Source organism: Lepisma saccharinum, chromosome 9 (genome assembly GCF_977018435.1).
Source record: "Lepisma saccharinum chromosome 9, izLepSacc3.1, whole genome shotgun sequence".
Lineage (NCBI taxonomy): Eukaryota > Metazoa > Arthropoda > Insecta > Zygentoma > Lepismatidae > Lepisma > Lepisma saccharinum.
In genome coordinates this window covers 41,805,454-41,827,932 of record NC_139237.1, presented here as the reverse complement: position 1 = coordinate 41,827,932, position 22,479 = coordinate 41,805,454, and the positions used below count along the sequence as shown (strand labels likewise).

At 38.2% G+C, this 22,479-nt stretch overlaps 1 protein-coding gene across 19 annotated transcripts in view; it reads left to right on the top strand.

Annotated features, from left to right (window-relative positions):
- The window catches only part of LOC145992025 (uncharacterized), a 276,188-nt gene that overhangs the window by 16,564 nt on the left and 237,145 nt on the right, over positions 1–22,479 (top strand). For all 19 annotated transcript variants that reach the window (XM_083128052.1, XM_083128059.1, XM_083128068.1 and 16 more), the window contains exon 3: positions 10,137–10,774. In XM_083128052.1, coding sequence (XP_082984178.1) covers positions 10,137–10,774 — 638 coding nt within the window. The remainder of the gene's footprint in view (positions 1–10,136; positions 10,775–22,479) is intronic.

Below are 22,479 nucleotides of genomic sequence, written 5' to 3'. Positions count from 1 at the left end.
TGTATGATCACACCTAGTGGCGGCGATTGGGTTCCAAAACTAGGGGGGTAGCAGGGACAGTTTAATTTCCCTTGGTACATAAGATTAGCGTAGTGACAAAAAGGGGGGCATCCGCCCCATCTTGTCCCTACCCACAATCGCCACCACTGTTGACACCTGTAAAGGAGTATGAACCAAGTTTGGCAAAAAGTGCCATCATAAAGGTTTTTGCATATCGTCATCTCTTTCAACAAATCATCGTTTGCTCATGTTAATCGTCGTTCGCTCATGTTGTTGCTAGTTATCTAGTTCTACAGACCGCATTGATAGTAATATGATGCAAAATATAATTGTTAGATTCTATCTTCATGCGGTTGCAAGTAGCAGCAAACTATTTACACATTTCAACAAACAACGACGTAAAAATGAAACCGAGGGAAGATTTATGATTTCAAGACCAGAAAAGTGACATAAAATGAACAAGACACACAAACTTATTTCAAGACCTTCAAAAAAATTAGGAAAATAGGTGGTAGTCGGTTTGACATAAAAATGGAACTAATTTGAGAACTGAAAAAAGTTTTACTACAGTGGTGCAGCAACATATCGCGAGGCCGCCTCATCCGTTGTTTAAGTTTGAAATATCAATGTGAAATTGATACACAATCATCAAGGAAACATCAGCAAATTATCATATTTATATAATAGCCTAATAATAATAATAATAATAATAATAAATTTCTGACATTATATTTAATAGTACGCTACAGAGAAATTTACATGAGCAGAGCTACAGTAACACGCTGCTGGAATTTTCATTAAGCAAATCAGTATTAATAGCACGTTTTTTAGATGTTCTTTAGGCAGTAAGACACAACTGAAATATCCTTAAATATGCTAAATTAAAAAAAAATCAGAAATACAAACTAAGAATCTTTAAATATAACCTATATATTATTTAGTGAGTCGTTCTTTGCTTCTTCATTTCAAAATTTGTAGGATGTAATGTCACAAACCATGGCTTAAGAAGAAAATATCGAAGGACGCACATAAAATGTCGGTGCTTTATAGAGTGGGGGGAAGGGGTGCGCTAAACCAAAATCCTGTCTAGGGGCCCAAGTATCTATCTACAAGCTCTTCGACACAATCGGTTTCAACATCAACAAATCTTAAATCGATAGTCATTTGCCCCATAAGTATGAAATCTTTTGGTGTAATCAATTGATACAGCTAATTTGACTTTAGTTAATTAGCAGTTTTGACTTTGTTGCACATAAATTGTACCAGTCAACTTTGAATTTTAGGACATAGATGATAATAATAATTGTGTTACGTCTTAATGTTCTTGTAATGTTACATATTTGATGCAGTGCCGTAACAAAATCGTAAAGTACCCATCCGCAAGAAACAAATTTGGGTTCCTCAAGTACAGTCAGATTCTTCCAGGAAATTTATGTGATTACTTAGAATGGCTGGTTGTGGCTACACTTACATTTATAATTATACAAATCAATGCTCTACCTTTGAATTTTTACATATTACAGCATATATTTCTTTGACAATTATGTATTCGAAAGAAGAAAATACAAATGCTTACTTATCCCCTCTCCTGCCCCTCTTAACAGCTGGATGGATAAAAATAATGATTTTTATTTATAATTTTTGATATTTTTTTATTTAAATCAATCTTTTTTGGCACCATACACATAGCCTAGACATATTTCTTATATAGGAAGGCTTTCTCTGATAAACGGCCCTGTAAAATATTTGACAATTTGATTAAAGCAAATAACAAATTACATGTAAATATGCATTTCTCTATTTCTGGAACTGAACATAATGAACCTAATATGAATATGTTTGTTGAATATGTTTTCTTACAGTGAAAATAATAAACTCTGGATGTACTTTATAATTTTAACTTAAAATAATTTTTACAGTCTTTCTAGCCGAATTTTAGTGTTTTTAATGATAGTTAGCCAAATATCAGCTGCCATATTTATTTACAGTTTAATGAAAATGACACTATTTACGGTTTAACGTGATAAGTATTTTGTATATTATTCTATTTAAAAAATGTGCTATTTTTGCTTATAAAAATTATTGAATTTTACATCAAGGGAAATTTAAGTTGTTTTTTTTTTCAGATGTCATATTACATTTACTTTTGTACGAGCTTCACCCCATCAGTACATATATTCGGTTTCCTTAATTTCCTTTCTTAGAGCATAATAAACACCATTAAATGATTACGAGATTTAATATATTTTCACAAAAAGTTATTCTGATATCTACAAATTTCGTGTGTACATTATTCTGTAATTTCATTTAAAGTGATTTCAATAAGTGATTTTTTAAAATAGAATTCCCCAATTTAAATCTTGATTTAAATCAAACCACCTTGTTTAACAGAAAGCTGGCTTCTGGGCAGCAAATGACACTTTTACATTAGATCTTGCCCTTTCTCGTTCAAGAGTGAGATTACTGAGTCCGCTACATTTGGGCTGAACCATACCATTCGACACTTCCTCAGAAGTTTTTCCTAAGTTTCAATTTTGAGAAAGATAATTCTTTTTTCGTGGTTGTTACTTGAAGAGTAGGAAACAGAAGGTGGTACAGGATGCAGAGAACACTGGAAGCTAGTGTAGAGCTATCAAGAAGAAGTTACTTTGTCAAAGCACTTGATTTCAGATTTAAGCACATTCTTGAAACATAGAACTTGATCAGGAAATTCGGAAGATAAATTTGTAGGAAGGAAGGAAGAACTCCTAATATTATCCATACCCTTCTTCAGTTTAAAACACCGGAAACATTTAAATGCCCCATACTTTGCTCCGTGGCAGTTTGAGGTGCTTTATCATTAACATATTAAAATTGGGTAGGCTATGCAAGGTCAAGAGAAAGAAGAAAATCCAATACAAAGCCCTTTTTTCTTTTTCAAGAAAATAATAAATGGATAAAAATGTCCAAGCAATTTTTGCATTAATGTTTCACATGAGAAATGAGTATTATTTTGACTTTTTTCGGGACCCCTTAGGTTTAGAGCTCCCGCCCGCCTCTGATTTGACACATTTATTCAAATTATTAAACTAAAAAGGTTCTAATTTTATTACCCACAAAAATTAGCCTTTTCTATCTTTCTCACTTCCATTTATTCCTTTTTTGTATCAACCTCATGGGACGCGAGGCCCAGGGTGGTCACCCACTTCACCCACCCCTTGCTATGCCAATGGGTATACAACTGCAAGGCACCTGCGCCTAGCAGAAATTCAAATATTTCCATGCGTAGTGAAATATAATTGCCGTTGGCAACACTGACAGTAGTGCTTGCATCTACCTGCAAGAACTACATCGAGTCTCATGGGTCTTTTTAAAACCTGGGTAATAGTAAAACCTGGCAGGCATCGATGGCTGTGCACAGCTGTGACGTGAAGCTCGCTTGTGCGATGTCGAACACCTGGGCTTGACGTGCATGTTTCATATTATTGTAGGCTCGCCTCTTCGCCGACAGGTTTTTTCCGGGTCTTGTGCTGGAAAATTGCCAGCAGGTATTGGTAGATGAGTTCCAACTGAAACTTTCCGATACCGATACCACTGGTATCGGCCGGTATCGGATCAGCCCTAGTAATCACAGATAACAACGTTAAAATGAATTGATTAGAAGTAGAGGTGAGCCGATACCAATTTTCACAGATACCGATGCTTCAAAATCGTAACCATTTAAAAGTTGTTCAGAATGTTAGTAGGTGAGTATTCCACTCCAATCATTAGCATCAATTTATGAGGATTTTGCTTTAAACTATTCAAACGTTACATCAGAATATAACAATGTGTTATGTAATGTCAAAATGCAGTTTTTTCACATAACATTGGTACAAAATCAATGGCATTTTTGCAGAGTCCACAAAGGATCAAAACCCTGGAAAGTATTGTCCAGTGTAGGTAAATATAACCCAACTGATACCAGTGGTATCTGCTAATGCTGCTGTAGTATTAGCATAGCAGGGTGTCTACCAGTCAAGAAATCAACTGGTAGGTCAAGAGAAATCAAGAAATTATGCATGTGGTCAAGAGTGTTTGCTATTTCTTTTACAGTATAGTGAATGTACATTGTTATATACCTGTACTGGGATTCGATAAAATTGGATATTTATTTGGAAATCTCAAATGTGTTGAGTTGTGGTTAAGATTTGTTCATTTTGTTTCTTAAGAATTACATTCTTGTGTGCATGAAGTTTTGAAAAAAAAAATATTAAATAAAGTAATGTGGTCAATTCCCCATCCAAGATGAAGTATAAAGCATTAATTTTTACATGCATTAATAATTAAAGCAAGTGTAAATCTCTTGTAAAAGTACAGCTTCAGTTTTCATCTTAACTGGCCTTGTGGTAGGGATTTTTCATTGAATGAAAATATATATTTTCTCAATTTCCAACTCTACCTAAGATGGCAGCGATTAAATAAATATTAAGAAAGTGGAAGAAAAGTTCATAAAAGAGTCAATAATCCAATAAGACACCCTGCATAGATATCGGTTGAGCCCTGCTTAGAAGTTGAATGTAGACCATCTATTTGAGAAACCTGTAACAGAATAATTTATCTACCTTATTTTTGAATACTTCACCTCTGCTTGGATCATTGCTTCTAAAACTATTCTTTCCAGGGGTGATTCTATCCTCAGTTTTTTCTCACCATTGTTTGAGATAAAATATCTTCTCTGAGATAGCAAATCTTATGTCTGATTTCAATATCCACCCAGCACGCACTCATTGTGAACTAGCAGACATAAAATTATCAATTAATAAAATGAAACTAAACTTTTGCATCTAGAGATATCAGTTTGGCGGTTACGCGGAGATAGGTAATTAACTCTGATACACTTACTATTCATTTTTCCACGTAAGTTTTTTTCAGCGATCAATTTCACCACTCGTCTGGTGGCTTCGTCAGGCGTGAACGCCAAACTTTTGATCAATCAGTTTATTCTTAAGAGTCCCAGGACCAATATGTAGCCTAACACTCTTTCACAATACAACTGCAAGGCTCTCCCCTCTCCAACACTTTTCCATGGACTTGTGTACTTATAGAAGAACCTACCTCCAACTGTTGAAACTTTCTTGACTGAACACAGTTCCTGACAGTTGTTATCAGAGTATGTGTATTTTTTTTCCTGGTCCATCTTGTGTTTTTGTTTTTTTCCTGTTTGTGCTGCTTTTACAGTTTTGTTATAAAATGGGCTTTCAGTATTGCATCTGAAAATTTTAAGTAAATAAATATATAAATATTAATTTTCAGCACACTTACAAGAGGGCAAGTTAAAAGAAAACTTTAGAAGTCGAACAAAATTATAAGATATTGCAGCTCATATTTATGTAAAGTATTATCTGTTATTTACAAAACATCCATAAAGCTACAAAAATAATTTTAAAAAGGGTACATTAAACAGGCTAAGCAGATCACCAAGTTCATGAAACACATGTGCTATTTGAGTATTGCAAAATAAATTAAGGTCAGTATCAACATGACATGAATAGAATGCAATATTGCACAATGAAGTTTTTGTAACAGTTAGTCTATTCAAGCTTCAGGACAACATGAAATGTTTGAATTTCCTTTTACAGTGTATGTACTACCTTTTATTGTTGTTGGAAAAAGCATAAATGTATAGATTACTCCTGTGTTACACCTAGCAGAAAGAAATTAACTTGTGGATAACAACTTGAGGTTCATTAGACAGAAATCTCCAGGGACTTATTCCACACTGCAAAAGGTTGAGATCAGTGATTCCCAACTGGGGTACCGAAGCACCTTAGGGTGTCACGGGATTGGCCTAGGGGTGCTGCATAGAGGCACATATTTTTGGTAAATAAAAAAACAAAATTTCTGTACAAAAAATGATTCAATTTCGGGTTCAAAAGCGGTAAATAAAATAAAATTCTGCTGCTATAGTGGTAAAGAAGCAATATATAAAATGAGTTTGGTTTTAACATTGGGACTATAATAGAAAATTTGATTTAGAAACTTCACTTACTTCACAAAATAAACATATCCCTTCTCATAACACATTTATGTCGTTACCAGAGTATTAAGTTTATTCCTGTATAGTGGTCCTTTTTTGCTTCTCAAATATTTACAGCAGAATTAATCAATTTTCCGTGAATTGCATAACTTATAGGATAATTCTGACTTCAGAAAGTGTCTTGTCATTAAATAAACTCTAAATTTCATATTTAATTGTCTATTTCTCATTTTTCAGTTCATTTTGCATTATTTCGTGACAAAACAGGATAGGAAAATTCACCTCACACCTTTTAGAAACATGAAAAATTAACATTACAATGTGTTATTTCATATTTCGTGTTTTTGTTGACAACGAAATATGCATGCATCTAGTGCTGCGAGATATTTTACGAATATAGGAAAAAGTGAAAAACTATAAAATATATTATTGAGAAGTAGGTAAAGTAAATATTAAGCCGAATTACAAAACAATAATGGACGAAAAATAAGAAAGGTTATAATTTTCAATGTGTTAAAATTTACGTGCTGAATTTTTGCATATTATAAATTCCAATTGCACAGGCAAACAGACACTAAGTACATATCACCATAATTGAGAGCATGGTTTTTTGGACATAATAAACAACATGTGTGTTCTTTGTAATTAGTAGGGAATGGATTTTGAGGTGCAGCACCTTTCCAAAAAGAGAACTTTTTCCATCGTTTTGAGATATGTATTTTAGCATATGAAATCAAGTAAAATGAAACACTTTGTTGCACCTCCTTGCACCTTTTCGTGAGATCAGCACATTTTGCCTTCCTTTTCTTTCTTGTTTTGTTAAAATATTGGACAGAAAAATAAATGATTTTCACTCTTCTTGACCAGTTAGATAAAATCCTATAGGACGAGCTATGAAATGGTATAATACAGAAGGTTGATCCGTCTATAAGTGTCCGATTTTAAACCTTCACCCCTGTTCACAGAATCGACTGATCTGAATGATTCAAACAGCAGGAGAAAGCCAAAGGCCTCTAGTATTGCGCCAAGTTCGCGTGTGTGTGGTGTGTGCATCATGGCTCCCAAGGTGAACCGGTTTTGGGAAGGCTACGTCGTAGCACTTTTCCACGCCAAGTTTTTCGTGATGGATTCAAAAACAGTGCGGGGAAAATGGATGTGCATTGGGGTTAATGACCATCAAGAACATCATTAATCGACATAAACACCACTACGTTCCAGCACTTCGTTCACCCACAAAGGGGAGTAGAAAGCGACCGTGTACTGCGGTGACTCCACCTGTAGCTCAGAAGTTGCGCTGAATGGCCCTACAGGAAAACGCTCCTACGCAACGTGTGATGGCAAGACGAGTGCACGTGGCACAGTCGACTGTGAACCACAACCTACGTGACAAATTAAAGCTCCGGATGATGTTTAAAAGTCATGGACACTTCCTCACTGCGGCTCATCGGAGGGGGAGAAAGACTCACTGCAGGTGCCTCTACGAATGCCATCTATCTGAGGAAAAGTGGAAGTTTGTTGCCACACTCGATGAAGCATGGACTTATCTATCCGATTGTGGCAAAATTCGAGCCATAACGTACTCCCCACGAGATGCAAAAACCCATCCTGACTTCATCACTCGGTGCAAAGCAAGTTTCACTAAGGGATTTCTGGTTGTCGCGGGATACTGCTATGATGGCAAGTTAACGATTCGGCAGGTGCCTAAAAACTGCGAAATCAACTCTGCAGTTTATCAGCAACATATCCTCACACCAATTTATACAGACGATATGCCCCGTTTGTATAGAAATGCAATAAATCAGGTCTGTGTGCATATGGATAAGGCCTCATCACATACATATCGTTCTACACAGAGATTTCTGCAACAAATGGCGGCAGACACCGGAATCCAAGCTATTCCCTTCCAGGACATACCAGTGAAGTCACCTGATGCCTATTTGGCCTATTGAAAAGAGCACTTGCATCTCGTCGTGTCACCACTGTCCATGGCCTCTGGAAAGCCTGCCAGGAGGAGTGGCTGAAGATTCCCGTTCCTGTACTTCAACGGAGCCTCCTACAATGGAAGTTACGGTGCAGGACTATTGCCAGGCCCCATGGTGCTCACATTGAGGGCAACCACTGGTGGTCCCGTGGTTTTTCCTAAAGTATGTTAGACGTCAAAATCGGACATATATAGACGGATCAGCCTTCTGTATAATCATTGCAGACCAAATAGTTCCCAAGATAATGTAGTAAAACCTGCAAGAGAAAACAAACTTCAACAAAACCTATTCAGGAGAACTACAGTTCTCTATGCTGTCCGTTTGCATTACAGCTTGTTTCAAGATGATTTGAACAATAACAAACCGTTCCATGAGCATTAAAACAGTATCAACGATAAATTTGTATTGAAATACTTTCAACCACATCCTCAAGTTTTGTTTGGCATGGTCATAGTAGTTCGAAGTTCTTCCGCCAGGTGGCAGTGTTACAACTTGCAAGATGGCTCCCTGTGGTGTAGGGAAAGCATTTTGCGTCCTACAATTTCACGTTAGTGAGTTTGTTGTGAGTATTCGACGTTGAGTTTCGTACCAAATTTCGTAAAGAACCACCATCAAAGAACTTTATTCGCAATTGGTATCAACAATTCAAGACAACATGATGCATTTCAGAGGGAAAATCATCTGGTAGGTCTATCAAATTGGACTACTGAACTGATGTATGCAGGGTAACAAAGGGGGCTCACATTGAGCATTTGTGAGTTACTGTTTTACAATTTTTACCACTAAAACTTTAACAGTTATAGTACTTATGTGTAAAATTTTAACTAAATTGCACAATTAATAAAAAAATTATAAGGAGTTGAAATCGTTCAAATTATTTTGAAACATGCTGTACATACAGAATGCGCAGAAAAAGACAGCATTGAATAAAGGTAATTTATCAGCACTTTTTTTTTCACCTTTTTTAAAACATTCTTTTTCAGAATCTTTTTCTCCCTTTCCCGACAATAATTATGCACCTTAAAATCCTTTCCCTAGTAATGTGTCACATAATGTTGACAATGAAACAGTAGTTAGTAATGCTGCCTACCATCCGGAATCAAATCAAGACAGTCTTTCCAACTTGACTTTTGGCTTCTGGGAGACTTGCAAAGCAGCTGCTTATATTCCTGCGATAATCATAGACACAGAGACTTTGAAATATTAATGGCAACACACTATAATTTAGGGAAAAATTTATATGAAGAGATATAGGAAGTATATACAGTAGAATCACGATTTTACTTACCCGCCTTTTACAATTTCACACTTTATATATTCAATCATGATGGTTCGAATATAGCAAAATTGTATAAAATTTTCCTCGCATTTTTTCGGCTTGGTCCCTGAAAAAAACATAAATTTGAGGTTCCACTGTACATATTAAATTCCAAAGCTATTGTCAAATAGTACTGCCGGTCCCCGTGGCAGAGTGATTAGCACATCATGCTATGATGGCAGGGGTCCCAGGTTCGAATCCTGGCCTGGGCGTGGATGTTTGTGAGTGTCCATTCATCATTTGATTCCCCATCCCCATCTTCGCAAATTAGCCAAAAGTGGCACAAAAAGTGAAGTAAAATAAAGCAAATCAATGAATCAAAAAGTACTGTATGTACATTGATGATTTGCTTTATTTTACTTCGCTTTTTGTGCCACTTTTGGCTAATTTCCAAGGATAAGGGATGATATGATGAAATCGATGAATGGACACTCACAAACATCCATGCCCAGGCTGAGATTCGAACCCGGGAATCCTGGCCATTTAAGTAGTACTGTTATTTTGTGAAAACTTTCATTTGTCTGCCATTTTTTCAATATGGTGAACCTAGCAGATAGGTTAACATCAAGGATTTTTGATATGTTGTTATTAAGAAAAAGTGGTGAACCAAATTTCAACCTATTTGTAAGTTCCTTGATTTTTCATATTTTGGCCGCACTAGTAGTAATTGCTTAAAAATAAGAGTAAAAACCCTCAATCTTATCCCCTTCTTATGAAATTTATGGGCACTACTGAATTACATGTATTTTACGACATTGTAACATGAGATTTTTAGAAGATAATTTTGTGTTCTTCTTAAGTAACCTAAAATGCTATATGTATTTCATTCTCTTTACAGAATGCACCAGCCAGTAGATCTCGAAAACGTGCAAATACAAATAACTTCCCACCAGCACCACAACAAGTGTTTGTTAAGGAAGAAATCCCAGATCAAAGGTATGATGAGCTTCTGCCAAATTCTGAAATGTCATCCAGTTCCTTAAACAGAGTGCAAGAGAGTACCTTTGTTTCTCAAGGTGCTTACCAGCCACCACCTGGGATTGAAATCCGGAGAATAAGCAGGAAGGAACCGGCCTTTCTCCAAAGTGATGCTGGTGGACCTGTAGTGAAGACTGAAGTGAACACAAATGAAGCTTATTCTGAAGAAGCAATCTGTGATACGGGTAGTGCATTCCAATATACTGGAACCGAGGACAGTGCAGCTAATGAAAGTGACATGTATGGAGGTGATGATGGAGACGAAGGAGGCTTTTCTGGTCAGTATTCTGGTGATATCAGTGCTCAAAGTTCAAATATAAAAGGAGAAGACGATAATGAAGACATAATTCTTCTTTCTGATGATTCAGACAATGAAGGTGCAAATGTGATAACAAGTCAAGTGCCAAGTGAACCCAAGACTAAAAGAGCGAATAAAGCAAATTCTGGAGAATCTAGTGCAGCGAGCAGAGAAAGTGTTCCAGGGACTTCTCAGCAAAGGTAGGTTTGCAATTTTTGTTTCCAAGGTTTGCAAGAGAGAGAGAGTAACTCAAGTGCCGAAAATTTTACTTGTCATAAAATTTACAAAGTGCTAAAGTGTTTCCTTTAACATTCTGGTTTTTCAGAGTTACCTGGTCGGTTTTCTTTTCCTTTCATTTTTTTTTGCATGTAACAACAATTTTTCTTTTTATGTTAGCTATATTAACAGTGGCATGGTTTGCGTTAAGGTATGAAATTTGGGAAAAACTTCGTATTCAGTTTTTCATGAACATAAGGATTCTTTATGAGGGTCAGAACATCTATGGGGTTTGTGTAGTTGTATTGTCTTATTTTGGTAATTGGATCCCTTTTTGTAAGCAGGCATATTTCCCTTTATTTGAGCTGAATTGCGTGAAAAGTTGCAAATGTTTTAAAGGTTATGGGTGTTATGTCATTGGTGATTCTTGTAAGATGATCATAACCAGGTGTAGACAAAACTAAAACTAAGCCTTGGCTTCCCAGATGGTGCAGTGGTAGCATCATCGCCTTGTAATCAAGGGGTCCCAGGTTCGATACCCATCTAGTGGTTTGGATCCCACTTTAAACTGTAAATCCAGTCTACATAAAGTGGACCTAACACTTTTTCCATGCATGCATCTAAGATAAGCTACGAAATATGATCCTGAAGATATTAAATTTGTTAATTAATACAAGTAAAAGTAAATAATTTCTGCACTGGAGTGGCCTGCTTAAAGGAGGCTCAACTGGTAACATGAATAACTGTAATGCAATACATTCTAATATGTAGCCGTCTCTACCATATTGTTGCAGATTTTAGAATTCAGCTAGCAACAGTGCAAAAAAATATTATTGCTTGTTTATTATTCTCATTTAATGATATGTGTAATACAGAAAACACACAAACATTAAAAAGAACACATGTGTACTCGTTACTTAAAGATTAACATAATGGAACACAAAATATTAAAAAATAATTGTTTTTAGAACTGGAGTTCACAAGGTGAAAATTTTCAGGTGCCATTTGGACTGGGCACCATGTATTTTTCTACCACTAATCCACTATTTTTTCCCTGGTCCTGGAAATCAGCCTCAAATTTTGTTGCAGCCAGTTGTCTTTCAGTTCATTCTGTGAATATTGGCACTGCTGTTACGCTCCATAAGTACTGAAATCTGATCAAGAAAGATAAAACAGTTCTTATAAGCTTTTTTTTCTGTTTGTTTGTTAAAATTGGTACGATATTTTATTTTCTGTTCTTTCTATTAATAAATGTAAATAACCTGTGGCGCAACAGCCCATCAAGGGCCCTGACCTACCCACCAACTGCGGGACTCACTCCCACCTGATCCTACTCACTCACTCACCCGAGGTGGGAGTCCCCCAAACCAGTTCCGGGATGGTGTGTGGTCAGAACGACGAACCTCAAGTCGTCGTTGTAGGTTTCCATGAATGTGTTACGCTACTCATTCGAAGCTCCCAATTTTCTCATGATAGTGGGTGGCCACCTAGCTCATACACAGGCCAAAATCTCAGGAGAAAAGTTGTTACACTTCTCCCAGGAGACTGAAACCTGTGCACGTCTCGTAGATGAAGCTCAAAGCATGATGCCTTAGTGGTGACCATGGTGTGGGACGTTCTTTCTATTGCATAAGGGTTTCTTTTACCCATGAACATTGAACCCAATTTAGGAATGTTACCCTTGCCTTGTTGTTTTTGTCCACAATTTGAAATTACATACTGCTCTTAAGTACATACCATTAAATATCTGAAATCAATAATTGTATAATTATTAGACTAGTACTGTGGTAATCAATATGGCGCTAATTAAAATGTTGAACTTCCTATTGAAACCTCTTAGGGAGAATTCACACTGAAGCGACAAGGAACGCATATCGCTTGAGGATTTCACCAATTGAGCACAGGCTTGTGCATCTTTTCATGTTGCTACAGTGCACCATGTGTTGCCTGTCGCTTGGGTCCCAATGTAAGGCAAGCAACCTAACTACACTAACTGACCATTGGAAGTTTTAGATAGGCCTACATTCTGACTTGGGCACCATGGAAAAATCTTCAAACATTGAGGGCACCATGAGATGAAAAGGTTCGGTAACCTCTGGTGTAGGAAACACTACTAGATATTTTGCTCCATGATTACATACAGTGGAACCTCGATTTTACGTTTTTCAGGGGACCAAGCTTAAAAAATTAAAATGCGGGAAAATGTAAAATTGGGGAAAATTTTATAGCATGTTGAATGTATAATTCGGAAAAATGTAAAACCGAGGAACGTAAAATGGGGTTTCCACTGTACTCCTATGGGGCTTGTGACTATAAAATGGCCAATACACTTATTGCACTGCACTCCAAACAGTCACTTTGTTGCTGTGTAACGGCACTTTATTCAGTATATGCGGGTTTCCAAGAGGCCAATATTGGAAATTTTGCTTATTGACGAAGCCATTGAGATGAAAATGGTCCTCGTCTGACATCGACACCTTGTCCAAGAACTCTTCGCCACTGTCCAATTACGCCAAAAATGCTGCACAAAATTTTTTGCATTGTCCATGATCGTTCGGTTTCAATTTGTGGACAATCTGAAGTTTGTATGGATGGAACTTTAGGTCACACTTCATTATTCTATGCACACTTGAGCTATACAGCCACAGAAACGCTGCCTGGCTTCGAACAGAGCGTTGTGGACTACTCTCAAAGACCTGTATGTTCTCCTGTGTTCTGTCACTGCGAGGTCGTCCTGTTTGTTTCTGCTTCAAGGTTCAACCTGTTTCCTTGAATTTGTGTACCCAACTTGCTATTGCATGCACGGATGGAACTTGTGCATGCCGTTGCAGTTGATAATGTCGCCGAATTTCTCGACGTGCATCACTGGCACTTGTTATTCTTATAATACACTTTCACAGCTTTGCACACTGTGCACCACTCCACTGCTCCATGATAACTGAATGGCATGGCACCTACTTCATGTTTTGTACTTTATATGGTGCCTAATTCCTAGCAGTGTTGCCGAGTTACGATTTAAAAAAAATCTCATATTTTTGAGACATCCTTTACAATGCATAGTAAATTTTCTACTTTGCGATATTTATAAATACGAGGGCATTCTTCTTACAACACTGTTGGTATACGCTTGTCAGTTGTCGCTGGGACCAAAGATGATGGTGTCTTGTTTAGTCTTGTACTACGGATCATGTGTAGGTGTTTGGTGCTGAATGAATAGTACTTTTGTGTGGTAGTTAGAAGACATTAAAGTGAAGTGTGTGTATAATACCGCCCTGAACAATGTTCACACGTGAAGAACAGCAAATATTCATCAAATTTCAGGTTGCACGTGGAAGGAATGCATGGCAAATTCACAAGGGCTTACGCTTCAATTCTGACTCATACAATCTGGCCCACGTCTAGTCAGTGGCAATAATGAGAGCAAGGAATGTGTTACCATCCAATCGCCAACATGCAAGGTGCATGCGTTCACATTCCCATCTGTGCCATTACTGACTTCCACCACCGTCAGGATATGCGGTATCCATTTTGCCGATATCTTACGCAGGCCGAGGTCCTGAGTTAGCATCTGATAAACAGAGGATTGTGAAATCTTCCATTCATTTGCTAATAAAGATAAAAAAAAAGGTAAAGTGCTCCCCTGTGCTTAGAACCATGCCATGGAGGTGTATAGGGGGTGTGGGGGTAACACCCCACACTTACTTGATCTGGTCACGAGGGGGGTGGGTGATATGATCAGCATCATGCCCCTGACCGCCTTTACTCACCAAGGTTTCCCCCAGGTACCCATGTCATTTGATGCTGGGATGGGCACCGGGGCCGCTTCCAACGTTAAAAAAGTTCCCGGATTTGAACCAGCCGGAGATCGAACCCGGGACCTGTAGCATGGTAGTCAGATGCATTAACGACTGAGCCACCGTGGCCACATTTGCTAATTCACTACATATCCAACGAGGCTCATTCTCCAACAATCTGCGAAGTGCATCAAGCTGGTGTGGATTATTTGCCATCCGAGGATGCCCGCCACCATGTTCTTTCACGGCTGATTCACGGCCACTTTCAAATGCCTTGGCCCATCTGGCTACGGTACGATAGGCTAAAGTGTGGTCCCCACATGCTTCGTGTAAGCCCTTGTGAATTTGCCGTGCATTCCTTCCACGTGTAACCTGAAATTTGGTGATCCGTAGTACAAGACTAAACAAGACCCGATTGTGTTTTGTCCCAGTTACAACATTGTTGCCACTAGAAGAAAATGGCCCTCATATATATGCAAAAAAAAGTTGCATAAATAATCCCTATACGGTTGTAGTAATGAATAATATGATATATATGTATGTTTTAAAAATATTAAGTATATCGACATCCTATTACAATAGAACATTGTCAGTTAAATTGCATTCCAGGTGTATGCCCTTCTGTAGCTAGTCAATATTCACGCTACACATTCTTTGCAAGGGAGCTATTTGTGTGGACAACAGAAACTCAAAGAGTTGCTTTCTTGATCGCAATTTTGGATAGGGAACATAAAGACTGTTCTTGAAAGAGGAGGTGAATAATATTTGTATCTGTCTTCTCTTTGCAAGGGAGTAATATGTAGGCTAACAAGTAATTCTTTACAAGGTGACAGCTTTTGATACGCTCTGTCTATCCTCAAAGCTACCTAACATGCTACAAATGCATTGATACTCATTGTAGCCAGTGCCTCATTAGCCTCCATGGGTAGGCTTAGGGGTGAGTAGCCAGTGCCTCATTAGCCTCCATGGGTAGGCTTAGGGGAAGAGAGCTTGCATTTCATTACTATCATGAAACTGCCTGGGATGTGTTCTTAAATATACCTGAATGTGTCCACAAGATTAAGTGGGAAATTACAGCATCTGTGCTATAATTGTGTTTATTGAATTCAATGCCAGATCCTAGTTCTTGAATAACATTCTCACAAGAAGATGTTCAGCATTATCTGGAGAGCATTACTAGAATTTATTTCTTGTGTTCTTCATATCGTGATTTTTATGGTACTAATCAGCAAAACTGGAAATGAAAAGTGCCAACACTATAAAGATCAATTTCAGTGGGCCCATTGAAAGCTCATAAATTAACTTAATTGGCCCACCCAATGACTGCAGACAATCTATCTAATGTAGTCCTGCAATTTCTCAGCACTAGCCAGTGTGAAGATTTGGAAATTGTCTCAAATTGATGACTTGTCAGATATTAATTTAAATCAACGTAAATGATATTGATTCCCTAGCCTTGAACGTGCAATATCAGTCTTCTCAGTCTTTTCTAGAAAGAAACAATTGGATGCCATCAATACTGATTGATTACTGAGCAATTTTTACTGAAACAGATATATTTAAGTTAATGAATTGAAAGATCTCTCTAAACTGGGTGTCAGGGTAGGAACAGAGCACTTCGATGTTTCTCGGAAATTTTAAGGAGTGGCCTTCTCACCCGCTCGTAAGTCATCAGCATGAGGGTCGGGTGTCATTGGGACGGCCGCGTTGGTTGCAAGCAGTATATCCAGCTCAAGTAGTTTGTATCCAAATTAAAGAGCGACACTTTTACAACAGTAAACACTCACATACAAACAGTTACCACAGTACCAAATCAGACAGAGCGCAACACACCGCCAAATGAGGATAATAATGGCGGGGAAGCCTGTGCAGATTATCATATCTCCGAGCAAGTAGTAGTATTCGCACCAAATAACCACTGATTGATTGATTGGCTTTATTTTGAATTCGCTTTTTATGCAATTTTTGGCTAATTTGCGAAGATGGGATGAGTGATGACATGATGAAATTGATGAATGGACACTCACAAACATCCATACCCATGCCGAGATTTGGACCCGGTCCCTGGTGTCGTAGCGCGATGTGCTAACCACTCCGCCACAGGAACCGGCACCAAATAACCAAATAAAAATAGGAACGTACCACTATAGAACTCTCAACATGTTAATAGTAATTATCTTCATAAATTTTCCGATATGATTTCTTAGGTTCAGAGTCATTTTATCCGATTTCGTGAAGACCAACCATAAAAAAATTTAATTCTGAACATATGTAAATACAGTTTTTTATAACGTTTTTGTTATTGTTGCCATTTTTGGCTCCTACGTTTGTATACATCGTCCCTGAAATACGCCACTGAAAAGGCGTGTGGGGTTGCACATATATTCGAGCTTCTAAAGAATAATTATGTTCTTATGGCATGGAGTCGTTGTTATTCAAAGTCAGTGGCGTGTCCAAGGAAGGTAGGGTTGGTGGGGGTTATAACTCCCTCACCCCATTAGTCCAGCATTCCTAAAAGGAACGTCGGAAGCGGGAAAAGTCGTCAAAATGAGGGCTGAATACTAAACAAAGTATATCACCCCCCCCAACACACACACACACACACTTTAAGAGAATACGGGACACGACACTGTTTAAAGTATCATTAATTTTATTCATTTAAAATAGGAAGAAAATATTATTATATTATAATGGAATTATTGAAAAACTAGCGCCGTACTAAACTTATAAACTTAACAAAAGTACACTGATTACTTTCCTTAATTTAGCGAGGCATACGCGTATTATCTTCGTTGCAGAGCAGTTTCAGCTTTTGGAGTATTCTAATGTTTTACACAGTGCAGTCGAAGAAACTTGAGAATAGTGATGTTTATCATGGAGCGTCACACTCCGAATAAACATCTGTGGATGTTTTACAGTGAATATATTGGATATACTGCAAGTTTCTTCGTATTTGCGATGGTTATTGTCCTCCGTATAATGTGTCATTGCTATGTGTTGACGAGTCTTTGAGGATGGCGACAAAACTCCGTTCCAGAGGTGGCAATACTTGCAGGAAGGAAGGAACTTTCCGCAGAGCTCTACAGAGTTGCCAATTGTCTAAGTAGCTTCGCCCATCGGTAGTCAGAGTGCGTTTTTGTGTAAAAATATTGGCTATTAATAAGTGCGGCTTGTTATAGCTAATTCTTGTGTAATTTTTCTGCAGAATTGTTTGGTGAAGGTGATATGCAATAAGAGGAACCGGCACATTTTTATTATTTGAGTGCGCGTGTTTGTTTGATTGTTTATGTTTGTGTTTGTGTACTGTGGCCTGGACTGAAATTTGCGTTCTCGTGTAATATAATATAGGCAATGGAGCCAACATCACCTAAGTGCTATAAACAGGGGACGAGGAAACGTGTGTTAAAGGGCGGGGAAAGAAACATAATCTTAAATGTATATTCTTATTTTCGCTCACAAATAACAAACAATTCACCTACTTCCGTAAGAACTGCAGTAAAAATGTTTCAAATAAAAAAGGAATTTCTCGATAAGGAAGGCAAGTTAGACACCGTCAACAAGAAAAGACCAAGAGACCAGCGTAAAACACGGCTGGACAATTACGACAGTTTTGCTCGCGGAGCAATAAGAAGACATGTGCACGCTTTTTTCAAAGAAAATAAACTACCAACGCTGAATAAAATTCTCCATGTCCTAAAAAAAGACGACCAACTTCCGTCGATATCGAGAAGTACACTATATCGTCTCTTAAAAGACGTTGGCTTCAAATTTGTTAAGCACAAAAGGGAGTCAATGCTAATTGACAGGGAAGATATTATAGCGTGGAGGCACAGATATCTTCGTGCAATTAGGCGTTTCAGAAACGAAGGCCGAAAGATCATATACACCGATGAAACTTGGGCAAACAGAGGCCATACCAAATCCAAGAGGTGGGTGGACTCCAAAGTTACGTCTGCGGCCCAAGCATGGCGTGAAGGTCTCTCGGTAGGAGCAAAAGCGCCCACAGGGAAGGGCGAGAGGGTGATATTGGTCCATGCTGGATCCGAAGATGGTTTTGTTCCGGGGGCAAAGTTGATTTTCCGGGGGAAAAGGGGGAACAAAAACAGCGATTATCATTCCGAAATGGATTCGCATGTGTTCGAACGTTATTTCACGGAAAGGCTGTTACCTAATATCCCCCCCCCAATTCTGTAATAGTGATGGATAATGCACCGTATCATAGTGTCAGGGCGGAGAAAATTCCCACAAAGAGCAGCACCAAAAAAGACATTCAAAATTGGTTTACGGAGAAAGGGATTTCGTGGGAAGCACACATGAACAAATTTGAATTGTGCGAAATTTTAGACAACGAGAAAATTAAATACATGAACAATTATAAATTGGACTTATTAGCTAAAGCTGCTGGTCACGAAGTTCTTCGCTTGCCCCCATACCACTGCGAGCTCAATCCCATAGAATACGTTTGGAGTTCCGTGAAGAACCACGTCGCCATGGAAAATGCTAAATTCAAATTGGACGAAGTAGAGCAGTTAATGGAAGAAGGAATAGAAAAAGTGAGCATTGAACAGTGGCGAAGAGATGTGGAGAAAGTAAAGCAAACCGAGGAAAGAATGTGGGAAGCCGATGGGCTGATTGAGCGTGTGCATGATACAGTTATCATTAATTTGGATACAGATAACGAAAGTAGTGAAGGAAGTGACAGTGACGACTTGGGAGTGTCAACATTAGCAGACGACGATTAAGAACTTCATTTTGGTGAGTACAATGTAGCTATTTATTTCTATTCTGCACATTTCATAATATATAAATAATTATGTCAACCGATATGCTCGCTAATAATACGTGCTGCCAGACACTAAATTAATGCAAGCTATAAAAATTTACAAAACTCTCCCACATCGATAATATCGCAAAGTTTTGGCTCAAATCAATAGACGTAATAACAAAAAACGAGGGAGGGTGATGCACAAGTTATGAGTCGAAGCAATAGGTTGAGTCTGCTTTAACTATTTATCGTCGTCGATACGTATATATGTTTTAACAAAGATTTTTGTTTGTCGATGTTATTATATCGCTATGCTGATAATGATGAAATAGACAATAGGAAAGCATGAAAGTACTATTCATTGTTCTGTATTCATACACATCAGGGCAGGACCGAGGTGGGTGCGAGACCCAGGGCATGCAATATACGCAGGGCCTATAACCAAAATTTTCCAGGTCTGAGAAAATCAAACATTTTTTTCTCCCTAGTATGAAATACAGGTGTCCTACATAATCGCAATACAAAAATTATCATAATTAATACAAAATTTATATATATTTCGTATTATTACCCAAGCTGCAATAAACAGAACTTGTTGGAGGTTTAACCCAAAAATTATAGTGGACTAATTAAAGTTTCTAAATTATTGTTTCTATTCCTTTCAAATGTGCCACTGGGGCGCAAAACTGGATGTGTTCAATAGCAAACTATTATTTTAACTATCCAAGTGACAATTTTTAATCATATTCAATAATATTCTCCAGCATGATTCTCCTTTGTTTACTTCTCATTAAATTTTTATGCTGTTGTGAATTTACAGGGTCTTGTGTATAAAAATATTTCCACTCCATGATTTCATTCGACGTATAATTAAACGAATTCTGTATATTAACTACTTTTAGCTGAAATATTTGAACATGATTTTCATACAGTACTTAGTTTAGAATGTGATTTCAGTAATTTGGGATATTTTTAAGTATGTCAAAAGCATGCACGTGAAGTTAGGAGAAATCGGGTTAATTTGTTAAATTGCAAGCACCAGTGTCCCATAAACTCGTAATAAACAGTGAGCAAACAAATATTTTACTTGGCGCGGGTCCCCATAAAGCGCGGAGCCTCGGGTGAGTGCCCGAGTTGCCCCTCCCAAGGGGTATCTCTTAATCATGTACCTTTACAATGCACCATACGGTACATGAAGGGGTATTGAAACTCTGCATTATAATCCTTAGACTCATTCTATTTATTATTATTTTAAATTGTAATAGCGCTTGATTTTAAAATGTGTTAATTACACTCGTATAAACAACAGATTGGGAGTTACACAAGATTACCATACGTTAGCATTGGTATTTAAACAAAATAAAGACGAGACTTTGAATGTTAGCAACTTGACTCGGTACTTGACGGCGGAATATAATCTTTCAAAAACTAATAAAGACATCAATTGACACTATAAATATTTACCGGTAACCTTCAGTAACTTTTTTCGTGTTGTTTGCATGTGTGTGTGTGCGCGCGCGAGAGAGAGACAGAGATGTACTGAGTATAACTGATCTGTACTTAGCCAACTCTGAACGAGCTGAGTTAGAGGTTAAAATTACTGTCTTAATCAAAGTTATAAATAAAGAAAAAATGTAAACAAAGTACACGTGTCTTCCTTTTTTTCTTCTTTCGGGGTATTGACGGTAGAAGTGACCGCGCTGCGGCAAAGCGGTAGGCGATGACGGCAACGTCGCAACTCTGATTGGCACCGTGTTCACAACTCCCCTCCAAGAAGCAGGATGCACGACGGAACTCGAAGTGCTCGGTTCCTACGCTGACACCAACTTTAGTGCTATGTTACCGAGATATCGATAATCTCAGTTGGTACATCTGTCACCATGAGAGCCAAAGGTGAACAACCAATATACCGGGTGTTCGATTCAAATCTCCCTAATTTCAATTAATCGTAGAAAAGAAAGTATGAATGATGGAGCAATGAAATTTCAGAGAATTGAAGAAAAACTCATAAATTTTATTTTTGTACACACCTCCACATGTGCCCTATTGGTAGCACGAACAATATCCAGTCTGTATTCAACTTCTTGCCATGTTCTCTCCAACATGTCCCCTGTTACTGTTGCAATCGTATCACGTATGCGGGTTCATATCTCTGGGATGTTAATTCACTGGAGTCGCAAACACACGATCCTTGACGTAACCCCAGAGGAAGGAGGTCAGGTGAACATGGTGGCCACCGTATCGGTCCATCGCGTCCAATGCAGCGATTAGGAAATGTCGAATTGGACCTCCGAATATCCAGACTCCAGTGTGGGGGAGCCCCATCTTGTTGGAAGATGATGTCCGGTTGTAGAGCAACTACTTGGTGGTACACAAACTGCTCCAACATGTCCAAGTACACAGGGCCTGTTACTGTATCTTCATTGAAAACAAGTGGACCGATGATCCTATCTTCATTAGACCACACCAAACATTCAATTTTGGTCTATCGCAGACATGTTCTCTGTACACATGTGGGTTTTCAGATCCTTGGATCCATACGTTATGCCGGTTGACAATCCCCGACACGTGAAACTTTGCTTCGTCTGAAAACAGGATGTTGTCAAGGAAGTGAGAGTTCATGTCGATAAGCTGCAGCATTTCCATACCAAATTCTTTGTGACGCGGCTTATCATCTGGCTTCAATTGTTGCACAATCTGCACTTGATACGGATACAACCGAAGCCGCTTGTGTAGAACATGATGCATTGTTGTTGGAGGCACATTGAATTGCCTAGATGCCTGGTGGATGCATTTACTCGGGCTTCTCTGAAACCCTGCTTGAATTTCTTCCACCTTTTGCTCCGACACACATAACTTCCATTGTAGGAGGCTACGAAGAAGTACAGGAAGTGGAATCTTCTGCCATTCCTTCTGACAGGCTTTCCACAGGCCCCAGGGAGTGGTGACACGACGAGAGGAAAGTGCCCGTTGCAGTAGACCAAACCCACAGAAATCCATAGGAGCTGGAACCTCGTGGTTTTTATGCCGCTTGATTATGTTCTTGATAGTCGTCGAACCCAAGGTGCATCCATGTTCTTTGCACTGTTTCTGAATTTTCGACACCGAATATTTGGCATGGAATAGTGCA